Source organism: Vidua chalybeata, chromosome 2, assembly GCF_026979565.1.
Source record: "Vidua chalybeata isolate OUT-0048 chromosome 2, bVidCha1 merged haplotype, whole genome shotgun sequence".
NCBI lineage: Eukaryota > Metazoa > Chordata > Aves > Passeriformes > Viduidae > Vidua > Vidua chalybeata.
The window spans coordinates 37,645,946-37,659,422 of record NC_071531.1 but is presented as its reverse complement, the minus strand read 5'-3'; the positions used below and the strand labels follow the sequence as shown (position 1 = coordinate 37,659,422).

The window sequence follows — 13,477 nt, the reverse complement described above, 5'->3', positions numbered from 1 at the left end:
GCAACTGTTTACTTTCCTTGCTACTATTTAATGTGAATGTTTCTAACATATGCTACAAATACACCAAACCTGCATTCCATGTATCCATTAAATGCGTTTCACTTAATAGTTATTGAGGTTTTGGCCCCAAAAAGTTCTTCTTCAGAGTCAGTATGCTCCTGTTTTGGATAACAGGTTTGCTAATTATTCACATGCTATTTTTCTTTGCTACAGAGTAGACTAAAAAGAATACATCACTTAGATTTTGCTTGCTATGTGGTAAGTCCATAATGGTGCCAAACACCATCAGTTCCCTTCGGAATTATTATTTTCAGTACTTCTGTGTGGATCTACTCTAAGGATCCACTTCAAGAACACAATAAATATATATATTTTTATAGCCAGTCTGAAGATGAATATACTGTTTTAAGCACTTTATTATATGGTCTCCAATGAAAAGATTTTCTTACAGGCTTAACTTGTTGTGACAATAGAAGCACACTGTGCAAGAGGGGGGCTCTTCCTGAACTAAACTTGGGTGCAGTCTGACAAAGTTTATTCCCAAGTAAACTGCTCTGCTACTCTATGCACATGTAAACTCTTTCTGTACAGTGGCAAGTAGCTCTTGGATACATTAGTTGTACATCAAGCCAATTGCTACATCTCAGCAATTTTTTTTCACAGCAGAGATTGTAAAGTTTTATGATCGCTTGATGTTTTGTTACTCAGTGAGTTGTTCAGTAAACTAGTAATTTATCTTTGAAAAGCTATCATTCACTGAAACGTGAAAAACAAACAAAAGGACCAACAGCACACTTGTGCAATGTTTGGACATTGCCTGCAGCTTCTAACAAGCAGGAAGGGAAGGCATAGGTAAGTAATAGAGTGTCCAAAATCACAAAAGCCATCTAAACCAGAACTAGGTAAAGAAACAAATCACTGCTCCCCAAGCAACAAGATCTTCCTTGACTGAGTGAAACATGCTCCAGCAGGACTCACTGTTTAGAGGCACGTTTGGCAAACATCTGTAAATATTCAGTTTAATCTGCACACAACTACTTCATTTATCCATTTGCAACCTAGACACAGAGGATTTTATCCTAAATGTTGACTGTTCTTGTGAAAACCTCAGTAGTGACCCCACCAGCTACAAAATGCACCCTCAGAGTCAGTGTAAGGGCCCAATTCCCATTTCTTTAGGTTTATGAAGTCCTCTTGAAAAACTGGTTTCCAATTTCAAGCAACTCTCTCATCTCCAGATTATATTTTTACAGGCATTTATTGGACAGAAAATCTTTATAAAGGGACAAATTTTGAATGTCTAAATCACTCCTTTTTTAGATTTGAAGTCAATAGGAATTTTAGCTTAAAATTAATATACTTAATATAATCCAAGAAGGTTAAGTAGAATAAACATCAAGCTCAAATGAAAAATTCGTACACATAAATATTTAAACCAATGATATCTGTAAATATATTTTTTGTATTTTCCTTAATCTTAAGTCATCCTTTTCATATTTGAATTCATTTATAAATGGCCTGTCATTAGCAGACATTGAACTAGGTGCAAACATTTTATTACAGTAGGGAGACACATGAGCAGGCATAAATTTCACCCCTTCATGAGTAGAGTATGCAATTTAATTTGATCAAGAATAATTAAATTTGTATAAATTCAGGAAATGTATTCCAGAGATGACAAAACTTCAATAGCTAAAATACATGTAAATAGGCAGTTTTACATTTGAGCAAGAGAAACAGACCATGCCTCAATTCCCACTACAGGAATTACAGTATTTAAGCAGAGCTGCTTTTCAGACCTGCATGAAAGAAACTTCAAGGACCTGATCCCACAATTCTTACTGTCTTTGTCTTTTGGTGGGACGTTTGCTTTCTGTGAGTAAGGAAAGCAGTGGGGAGGCCAATTTTTTTTCAGAATTCAGATAAAGACACATATCTACTATATATTTTATGGGCAAGTCACAAGCTTCCATTTCAAACAGATCTTCATATGGCTGTGCTTAGAAATTTTTCAAAATTATTAGCAACCAGGAAATACCAGACAAGATATTTTATGGAGTAGGAAATTAACATGGGACTATACAAAGACTCCAGTTCAGCTGCAGCCTGGATTTCAGACTTACTGCTTTTAAAACAGGTTTTGTATTTGAAATTGATGTGAGATTGATACTAATTTCCTAAATTAAATCCTCCATCAGTAATGTATTTATAGTAATGTCAATTGCCATCTACTCTCCTGTCAACATCCCTGACTGTGTTGGAGAGATGCTTCTCCTTGGAAGTGAATGGAGAGGAAACCTGATCCATCCTCTGTCTGTTGGGTTGCCACCAGGAGTGAAATGTGATAGCAATTCCCGCCATGGGGGCATCTAGTACTCCAGCCAACACAGCTCCCGTGGGCACCCAAACAGTTGCCATTAGGTAAAAAAAAAAATCTATTCACTTGCTGGACTTGGTTCAAAAAGCAACCAGAGATAATCTCCTTTCCCACTTCTCCTCAGGCCCCAAATTCTTCCCATGACTTTGCCATTCCCTAGCTGAAAATACCCAGTTTGGAGGCTGGGGATGGTGGTGGGAAAGCCAGGAAGACAGTATCTTATTATAACAAGCCCTGGTTTGGGACTTATGGTTTGGAGCAGTTTTTAACTATTTGTGAGAAAAAGTCCCTTTGGTCTTGCACTTTTTAAAGTCCTCTCTGTGTGTATGACAAGCACGAAGGGCAGAGTTAGACAGAAATAATTGCAAAAGCAAGTGAGGCCCAAGGAACCTGACACAGGGCAAACATTTTCACGAGAGACAGGACACTGCAGATATGAGGGACTTCATTGATTGTAGCACCATTAAACTGAGGAACATTCAAAAATATTCAGTAGCTGAAAACACAGCCACACCTATTGATTCCCAAAGTTTTTCTCCTCATGAAGAAATGTTTAGAGTTAAATAATTGCAGCAATCAAACGCAACTCCTCTATCGAGGATATCAAATCTGAAACCAAGGGGTTTCAGCCAACCATAAAACCAAAGCCTCCTGATGCAACCCTGCCAGAGACTTACACACAGCCCTTCGGACTCCCATCCCTCTCTGCCGCACATGCCCCCCCGTCTCTGGAGCTCCGACCGGTGCCGGTTACCGGTGCCAGTGGGGCGAGGCCCCCGGGGACGGCAGGGGAGCCCGGGAGGGGGTCTGCACATGGAGGGGGGCTGCAGCCAGGGGTGGGGAGGAAACGCAAGGCAAAGAACATTTGGAAAGGAGCCACCCAGTCCCATTTCTGGAAATAGACCAGCTCTCGGAAGGGACAAAAAAAAAAAAAAAAAAAAAAAAAAAAAAAAGTGCAGCAGGCCGAAAATAGCTAAATAAACTGCAATTACAGCCAGCGTTAGTTGCCTAACCTGCAAGGATTTTCTGCACGGTTGGATCAGCGGCAGATGCTCGTTCATTTGATGACTTTTGAGACTGAAAAGCCCAGCGGCTCCCGAAAAGTTTAGCGGGCAAAGGGGGCCGGGGGCGGTAGCGGCGCCCCGTGCCGCAGCGGGGATAGGGGTCTGCGAGCTGCCGCAGAGGGGGAGCCCCACGGCCCGGGGGCACCAGACGAGGACGGGCATCTCAGCTCCCTGCGCTCCCGCGGGTGACCCCAGCCTGAGAGGAGATGATCTGCCGTCAGAGCAACAGCGCCTGCGACCGAGCTACCAGCTAATCCGGCCAAGCGGATTATTAGCCTCTTCAGACAGATCGCCGCAGTTCGGCGCTCCCGGAGCCGAGTGCCAGGACGGGGCGTGCGGATCGGCCGGGCTCGGCGTCCCGGCTGCTCTGACGGGATCAAGTCGGAGCGGAGCAGAGCAGCGCAGACTGTGCGGGCGGGCAGCGAGACCGCGGACCTGGCCAGAGCGGTAGCACCCGCCAGGGCCCCACTCCGCGCACCTAGCCCGCTCCCACCCCTCCCACCTCGCCCACCTCACTGACTTAGACGTGCTCCCCATACTCCTTCAGAGAAGGGGGTCAGCCCTCCTCGGGCCAGTGCAGCCATTCGCAGGCAGGGTGGCGGCGGGGGTGGTGCCGCTCCTGACAGCCAAATCCACTCGTCCCATGCAGAGGGAGTAGGTAAGTGCGGCAAAGTCCCCGGGGAGGTAGAAAGCTGTGCTGCGGTTGCCTGGCACTCCGAGGGACACAACTCGGCTTCAGGGGCCGAAGTCTTGACAGCCTGCCCTCCGCAAGGAAAGGACGCGAATCTTTAGGGGTGGACCAGAGTGTGTGTGTGTGGAGGGGCATACGCCTCACCCCCTGGTATGCTAATTGAAAGGCCTACAAACCACCAGTCTTCTTCCTGCCCCTGTCGCCCCCCTCCAAATCCCCTCCTCAGGAGCATCGCTTCTTGTCCAGAGCACCACGGCGCTGAAGCCGGCCACCCTCGGGGGCTGGGGAGCGACGGCAGCGGGCAGGGCAGGCAGGGCCACGCCGCCGCTCTGCTCCCTCCCCGCGGTCTCCCCGCTCTCTCACCCACGGCCCCTGCGTGAGTGGCCCGGGCAGGCGGAGAGGGGCATCCCCAGAGGCTGCGAGAAGGTGGTCGGCCGTCCTGACCCTGTCTGGCCCATCCCGCCCTGGGGGGCACACGGCTGGGAAATGGCCCCCGGCTGGCTGCAGTACTAAGGGACGAGTGAAGCGAAGGGCACTTTGCGGGAGGCTGAGCGCAGCCTCCGGCGGGGCATTTCAGCCTCTTTGGTATGCTAAGTGGCTGCTTTTCACTGCTGCGGCAGCGGCGGGGGGGAAAGGGGCGAGACGAGCTGGCAAACGGAAGCCGGGGGCGGGGAAGGGTAAATCCGCCGAGGTGCCCACCTCGACTCTGCACCGGACCTGGACTGAGCAAAGCAGCAGCCGGCAGCCTGGCTGCCTTTAAAGAGAGGGGTGCGGGCTACCAGGGCTGCTGCTTGTTGATGTTGGGGTGTCAGGCAACGAGAGCCTATGATCTACTACACTGCAGTGCCAGCGTCAGGAGCCTCCTGCTCGGGAGCTGCCACTGCAGGGCAGCCGGCACACACACACCAGCGCGCACACACGGCATCCCTCCCCTCGCAGCCCGGGCGCCGGCGGCTCTCGCCTCCCCAGGCACGCAAGTGCTTGCAGACAACCTGCCGGCCGGGGTGAGCGAGCAAGGCGGCGTGGGGGACTAGAGGCCGGCGGGAAGGGCCGGTAGTTCCCCAGAAAAGCTCCCGGCTCCCCCGCCCTCCGAGCATCCCTTCTCGCCCACCTTGCTCGCCAAGCCGGGGAATTGGCCGCACGGACGCCCCGAGCAAGAGGGATGCAACAGCAGCAGCGTGACCCCCAGGGACCAGGCAGCCCAGAGCACCTGCATTTGCATTTCTTATGTAATGTACTGCAAGTTTCCCCCTCGGAGCCGGGCTGAACCGAAGCGCATGATCCCGGCTGCCAGGCAGACATAGAGACGGACGCAGAGACATCCGTGTGTGGCACAGAGGGGTCATCCCGGCAGCGAGAGGCGGACGAGCGGCACAGCCAACCCGGCGGTGCTGCTGCTGCCACTCGGCATAGCTGGCTGAGTTGCCGTCTGGGCACAAGCCCCAAGAAAGCGTTCATCCCCTTTACACCTTCCACCCTCCTGGCCTTGAGTGCCAAGGGTGAGCGATAACGGGGAGCCCGCAAGCCGCAGGAGGGGGTGTCTGGCTTGACTTTAGAAAGCCGAGCGAGGCGGTGGGTGGGTGTGTGTGCGTGTGGGGTGACATACTGCAAGCTATTCAGAAAGTGCTGTGCAGGACCCGAGCCCCGGCACACTCACCCACCGCAGGCAGGGCCGGCTAACACCAGCACAGGAAAGCCAGTCTCCTCTTCCCAAAACTGACTGGGGGGCTCCCGCGGTCGGGAGTGGGGGGCTCCACCGCCTTCCAAACAAGAAGGGTACTGATGTAAAAGTTTCCTCCTTGGAAATAGCACATAGGAACTAGGAGATGCCGGGTGGGCGAGGGTCGCCTTTGATTTTATTTTTTTACCCCTTTTCAGTGGTGACATGGTGACTGAAGCTAATACAAACCGCTCCTTGCTTATTCATATACGTATGCACATGCATGTCCGTGCTGGCCTCGATATATCCCCCCTTCTCCCCTCAGCAGGATTGCAGATCTGCCTCGGTGAGCAACAGACAGGGTAGCATTAAAGAAAAACAACGCATTGCAATGGATTGCTTACCAGTTGGGTTCTTGTTTTTCTTAAGACTCTTGCCACAAAGACACTGCAGCATATGCGATCCTTTGCTGAAAATGTTCCAAAGAAACCACATTGATTTGGGCGAAAAGCAATCCAGCAGCTTATACACCCTGAGAAAGAAGAGATCCTTGTGGTTGCATAATAATAAATTGAGATCAGTTCTCCTGAAGAGGGGCACCAGTTTTATCATAGAAAAAGCGATTATATTCCGATCTTCTCCCAGTTTTTTTTCCTCACGTGGTGTATTTCTTTGAGACTTTTCAACGGATGCTTTTTTTTCAGCCAGGCTGAACGGTTGTTCCCCCTAGACCAACAGTGGATTATAACCAAAAGCGTGGAGAGCAAATATAAGGAATCCCTTTTTTCAGCGTGAAGCCAAACGAAAAGTAAGGTAGTGAAATCCCAGCCGAGGCCAAAACCTCATCGGAGACACCGGCAAAACGCGGAAGAAAGATCCCCAGAGAGAAAACCATAGCCTGGTACTTGACTGCTAGGAGGATGGGTGGATCTGCAGAACAAAAGCCACGGCAGGATCCATCCTACTGAACGACTGCCATTGTGCAGCCCCGCGGCGGGAGAGCGCACCGCCAGCACCCGGCGAAGCCCGGCTGAGGCGCAGAGACCGCTGCCGGCCGCGGGCGCGGACCCCGCCCGCAGCCCCCGCCGATGCCCCGCAGCCCCCGCCGCCGCCCCGCGACGCCGCCCGCCCTCGCCCGCGCGGGCCGCTCGCCTCCGGCCCCGGCTGCCGCTGCGCCCGCTCCGCCGCGCAGGAGGCAGCACCCCCGCCCCGCGCCGCCCGCCGCAGCCTCGGCGCCCAGTCGCCGGCGGGCGCCGGGGGAGGAGGAGCCGCCGAGCCCCGCCGGCCCCGATCGCCGTCACGTAGCCACGTGCGGCCCGGCCCGGCCCGGCACCGCCCGCGGGCAGCAGGGGTGGGCTGCCCTGGGACTGGCAGCCGAGCGCGTACCCCTGCCCCCCTCACCAGAAGTGCCCTGGCCCCTGAAATCTGTCCCTCCCCCGAGTGTGGCTCTTGCCCGTCTCGGCCATGCCATGGTCTCAACGGTCAGGAATGACCAACGCAGTCGCGAACTGAATAAATCAGCCCGAGAGGGGTGTTTCTTTCTGCAACCTGCTGGCATCAGACCTAGAGAGTGTTCTGGTGAGATCTGGGGGTTGCCCCAGCAGAGGCAAGCACCGTATGTCTCATCGTGTGGTGATGCCATGAGCGGTGGAGTCCTGGGCCGGGAGTGGGGTTCCCGAGTACCACAAATCCCCAAAGAGGCAGGGCTAACACAGCTCCACAAAGCACCTGCTGCGCAGCAGAGTTGACAACACGGCCGTGGGCAGACGGATCGGCTCCCGAGCAGCGCCAGTCAATGCTCTCCATAGGTCCACCCAGGGAGCGCTACCCTTTCACCAGCCCTCCCTGGCCTCTGCCGGCGGGCTGCACCAGCCGAGCCCAGAGTGGTTGCACCCACGCGTGGTAGTAGCGGCACTAGAAGAGCTGGAAGTTGATGCCCATGTTCTCTCTCTCCCCTTCAGAAGCTCTGTCGACTGGATACTGGAAGATGTTGGGAGATAGGACAGAGAGCATGAACAAATGAAGGAAAATACTATGAGGTAGTAGTGAATATATGAGCTGCTGAGAAGAGGGTGGAAGGAGGAAGCAGGTGGGAAAAAACAGAAGGACAGTGAACAACTCCCTCTCCCTCTCTCACTCCTCACTCTCTCTCACTCCTTCTCCTCCGTCTCTCTCTCTCTCTCCTTCTTTGCCAAAGTAATCCATATCTTCATGATCATCTTTACCTTTTCAAAGAAAGGTTTGCTCTTTTACCATTCACTTTTTTCCAGTATCAGAGTACAAACTGGAAGTACCAGGACTGTTTTCATATATGGAATCTCTAATAATATTCACATTCCTTTAGACATGGTCAGATGTTGGTGTTTTTTCCTGAACCCATGGAAGCTGTCATTGCTCAAGAAAGTGTAAGACTAAAATATGAAAAATGCAGAGGTTTGTGTGTGTGTTTTTTCTGCCTTGCCAGGATCTGTTGCTTATCGTCGGGGAGAAATGTTTTAGTAAACATTTGGTCAGCACACCAAGAAAGCCCACCAGGAAACAGAACTTTTCTGACAGTTTTAATTTCAATAAGATTCTGGATTTATACATATAGATGAGATGCTTGGTTACTAGATCCTCATCTACATTATATTTAAGTATCATTACCCTATTTACAAAGATGAAGAATTACACATAGGAATGAAGTGCTATATTGTGAGAAGTAGCCCATGGAGTTTGCAGAACTTTGGAGAGTTCCTAGCTCTGAGCACCCAAGTTTGTAAAAATAAAAAGAAACAAAGCTCAATAGATTAAATGTAAGAAAAAGTAGAGTGAGGCAAAGGTCACAGAGGTGATACTGCTTGTTGCAAATAGGTGGCTTGGTCTCTTGTTCTATCGCCTTGGCTGTGCTGCCTGTTGAGCTAATGCACTGTCCTGCCTGGCATGCGGATAATCCAGAGGCTGCAGGGAAGACAAGCTGGCTTGGCCACCTTGCAGCCAGCTGGGTGGGAGTTCACAGCAGCCCTTGTGCTATTCATGGTAGCTCATATGTCACAACTCTCCACAAACATAAAACTGATCTAGAGTATTCCCAAAATATTTGAGGTCTGTGTCTGTCTTCTCTTGATCGCAGGAGCCAACAATATGTAGCTGGGCGCAGTCTGTGATCTGTGGAAAACAAAAAGTTATTTACCAGTTTCCCACCCAAGTAATTGGTATATATGTCCCTCAGGCTAGCATGTAACTGCCTGCTTTCTAAATGAGAGTAAAACTTCTCTGTAGCATCTCATCGTTGTTCAGTTGTGGCTACGAAACCCAAGGAGCTGGTTCTGATGGTGGTAACATGATTTTAAGGTTTATCAGAATTATAACAGAAGCAGAAATTTCCTATCTCAGTAGAGAAGAAATACACACCTTGCCTCTCTGATAATTTAATGCCCTTGAAAAGGTCCCCAAAGCATGGCAGGCCTGCAAAGAAATACCTGAGCAAGAGCAGAAATTTATTCAGGATTCATCTTTATGTAAAGTCAAAGTCTTGGAAAGATTAGCCTTTTGAAAAAAGAGTTGACCTAATGTGGAAAAAAAAAAAAAAAAACAAAAAACCCACAAAAAACACAAACCAAAAGAACTTAGACATCTAGAGCCAGCTGAGATGCCCTAGGATATTTTGCAAATTCAGGCATGGAAGATCTGATTCATGATCTATGCGAGACCAAGATCCTTACAGAGCTGCAAATGGAGACCACACAGTGCATCCTAGAGAATCTCAGAAGAACAGTGATTACTACCTCTGGGTAAGCTATTTTTTGGAGCTTCTAAATCCTTATTGATTGCACAGGGTCTTACTCAGCTCACTCACAGTTCAGTTTAGGCATCTTGCCTACAAGCTGTACCCCAAAGTAAATGTTTATACCTATATAAACTCTTGCTATCCTTGGAGACAACTAGTTCTGAACACCTTCACCTCTTCCTCTTCTATGCCAGCAACAGTGTCTGGAGGAGAAAGGGAGGATGAAACCATCATATTTCATAGTAGAGTTTTTGACTATTCCACAAAGAAAACATCAGAAAGTTCCCAGGTACTAAGAGTGAGAGAGATAAAGGTACTGAGCCTTTTTGGAAATACCGCTTTGTTCCTAGTGGAAAAGGGAATAAGGAGGGATTGTCAGTCTCCTTTGATTCAGCATACAGGTGCATTTACCCTGAGTGAATGAAGAGTATGAGTTTGAACAACTTTGGACATGCTAATCCACCAGTTGTAGCCCAGTACCAATTTCTGCAGGACTAGAAGGGTGACATTTCTTATCTGAGAAATGAAGAGAGAAAATGGGGAATAGACCGTATTCTTACAAGCAAATGTTGGCCAAATCCATTGCTCCATATATACAAAAAGAAATTATCAAATATCAGGATTTTCCTGTTGTTCCACAGTGGTGAAAGAACTACAGGGAGTTCTTGTGGCAGCTCAGGGGAACAGTGCCCTAAACTGGTGATGCATTGGTGCCCTGTAGAGGTGATGCCTCATTGAGTAGCCTGGGTAAAGGTGAACATACATGGAGGGCCTGGGATTATTTCAGTTTGCTAAAGCAAGTGGATATTTTCATGAGCATAAGTGCTGTGCTCAATTGCCTGACTCTGTCCTACAGCTCATGACAGCATTGCTTGTGTGGGAAAGAACAAGCTAAGTGAATGGGAGAAAAAGCCTGGAGCTGCCTCCTCAGTAGAGGCCTAAGGTCCCAATGTTCAGCAGGACCAATTGTGGAAGGAATCCTACTGTTTCCATAGAGAATAGTAAGATTTTATGAGGCATTAACCAGGTGGTGGATGAGATATGAGTGTGATGTGGATCTAGTGATACATGAAATGGTCAGAAATCCGTATCAGAAGCCCTGGCCTGTTACCCTGTTTTGGACTAGAAGCTCCATGAGACGCTTTACAAGGAGGTGCCAAGTTTGCTTTACTGAGCAATTTGTTGATTTTTATGTAGCAGTGTGAAAAAGGAGCTTTATTCAAGGGTCAGGACTCTGGCTTGCTGGGTCTGGTAAAACATAAAAACTGTGCCTAGACTAGAACTATTTTTGCAGGGAAGAATAAAAGACCTAAATTAGAAGTAGCAGCCGGATTGAGACAGCTCAGATTCTGTCCCACATTAGACAAAATGTAATCTATTCACTAGTCTGTAAAACACTTGAGCAATGTTCAAAGGAATGGAAATGCTCCTGCATGCCTTAACTGTATGAACATATTCCCTAGCAAATATAAGGTCCAGTGGCCATAAACACATATCAGTCCACTTGCATGTGTACCACCCCTGCTTCCCCCAAGGGAGAGGCTAAATGGAGGCAACTTGGCAGAGTGCAGAGTCAGCAAACGGGGTAGCGTATGATGCCACGTAGGTTTGCATGTAGGATTTGTCTTCAAGAAGCCCATTAAAATTCCTCCCATCAGACATGGAGCAAACTTGCCCAAGCAGGTTGTGGTAGCCATCCTTGCCTCTGTCTGACCTGCAGCACCCACATGGCAATGACTGCCTTTAGGGCACTGGGCAGGGGCTAGAAAGTGGTGAGGGATTTGCTGATTGAGTTTTTCAGCCTGCAGCTGTGTCTTAGCTGTGCTGCTGGGGGCTGCCCTGGTAACCAACTCCAAATGGCTTTAGCACAGCCTCCTCAACAGACCAAAACTTTGAGAGCGGAGCCCTGGCTACTCCATTATATACAAGCAGCTGTAAAGCCTCTGGTTATGGCAGGAGGCTGGACAGCATTCCTGTTTAGATTGCAACACTAATTCCTCAGTGTTTTGCTCTGTGGAAACACAAATCTGTCATTGCAGAGATCATAAACTGTAGGAAATCCGAGATCGTTGTGGTCATTCAAATAAAATACAGCTATGGGTAATAGAGCAGAAGGAATTAGTTTTTAAACAAACCTGGTCGAGGCACTGCTTTCAAAGGAAGATTGAGCCTCTTTTCCTTCAATAACAGGAATTTCATAAAGTGCAGCAGCATGTAGTACAGGGCAGAGGATAGTAATTTTAGAAAAATAAAAACATTGAGGAAGCAGGAACAGTTAAGATAAATATACTGCAAGAAATGTCTCATGGGCTTAAGGACAATGGCATTGAAGAAGCAGTTAACTGTGGAACTAAGCAAATAGTGCAGGTTTTAGGACAGAGGAAAGACTTAAAATAGCTTAGTCTAAGTTGTTTAGGTGATACAATGGTCTGGTATCTGTAGGTGCTTGATTTAATTTCAGATACGTGTAATAGCTATGAAGACTGACTAGTGAAACTTTTATAGTTCCTAAAGGGCAAAGCATTTGTGTTACAGCTCTGTGGCCAAATTAAAAATTGTATCAGTGAAGGACAGCAAAATGCTTTAAGTGGAAGAAAATAATTCTACTTCAGCAGAGTCTATTGTCTCAGTTTACTGTATTTGAAAGATGTGAAGAAATCAAACTGTTTGGGAAAGGAAAAGATACTATAGTGTTTTTTTCACTGACCTAAGCAGTAGAAGAAACAAAGTCTCTGAAAGATCCTTAGAACAGGTACACAGCACACACTGATGAAAACATAAGGATAGCATGATACCTTGAACTTCATGATCCAATAAGGAAGTATAAAGTATATGTCAATCTGAATGAGAGTGTTATTGGTACAGAAAGCAGAGACTCGGTTCCTGCAGAGGTAGAGAGAAGTACAGTGGTGACAAGCTTGAACGCATTTGCAGAAAAAAAAGAACGAGACAAAAAGAACGAAGGAAAGAAAGAACGAGAAAAAAAGAACGAAGGAAAGAAAGAAAGAACTAAAGAACGAGAAAAAAAGAACGAAGGAAAGAAAGAACGAAAGAACTAGAAAAAAGAACGAAGGAAAGAAGGAAACAAAGAAAGAATGAGAAAAAAAGAACGAAGGAAAGAAAGAACGAGAGAACGAGAAAAAAAGAACGAAGGAAAGAAAGAAAGAAAGAACGAGAAAAAAAGAACGAAGGAAAGAAAGAAAGAAAGAACGAGAAAAAAGAACGAAGGAGAGAAAGAAAGAAAGAACAAGAAAAAAAGAACAAAAGAAAGAAAGAACAAGAAAAAAGAACGAAGGAAAGAAAGAAAGAACGAAAGAACGAGAAAGAAAGAAAGAAAGAAAGAAAGAAAGAAAGAAAGAAAGAAAGAAAGAAAGAAAGAAAGAAAGAAAGAAAGAAAGAAAGAAAGAAAGAAAGAAAAAAAGAAAGAAAGAAAGAAAGAAAGAGAAAAAAAGAACGACGGAAGGAAAGAAAGAAGGAACGAAAGAACGAGAAAAAAAGAACGAAGGAGAGAAAGAACGAAAGAACGAGAAAAAAAGAACGAAGGAAAGAAAGAAAGAACGAAAGAACGAGAAAAAAAGAACGAAGGAAAGAAAGAAAGAACGAAAGAACGAGAAAAAAAGAACGAAGGAAAGAAAGAAAGAACGAAAGAATGATAAAAAAAGAACTGAAGGAAAGAAAGAAAGAACGAAAGAACGAGAAAAAAAGAACGAAGGAAAGAAAGAACGAGAAAAAAGAATGAAGGAAAGAAAGAATGAGAAAAAAAGAACGAAAGAAAGAAAGAAAGAACGAAAGAACGAGAAAAAAAGAACAAAGGAAAGAAAGAAAGAACGAGAAAAAAAGAACGAAGGAAAGAAAGAAAGAACGAAAGAACGAGAAAAAAAGAACGAAGGAAAGAAAGAAAGAACAAAAGAACGTT

The 13,477-nt window shown here is 47.2% G+C and overlaps 1 protein-coding gene across 1 annotated transcript in view; it reads right to left on the bottom strand.

Moving 5' to 3' along the window:
- Window positions 1-6,758, bottom strand: part of FGF14 (fibroblast growth factor 14) — a 376,169-nt gene extending 369,411 nt beyond the window's left edge. The window contains exon 1 of the mRNA XM_053935886.1: window positions 6,197-6,758. Within this exon, the coding sequence (XP_053791861.1) occupies window positions 6,197-6,404 (208 nt within the window). The 5' untranslated portion in view covers window positions 6,405-6,758. The remainder of the gene's footprint in view (window positions 1-6,196) is intronic.
- Between the last annotated feature and the right edge of the window lie 6,719 nt (window positions 6,759-13,477).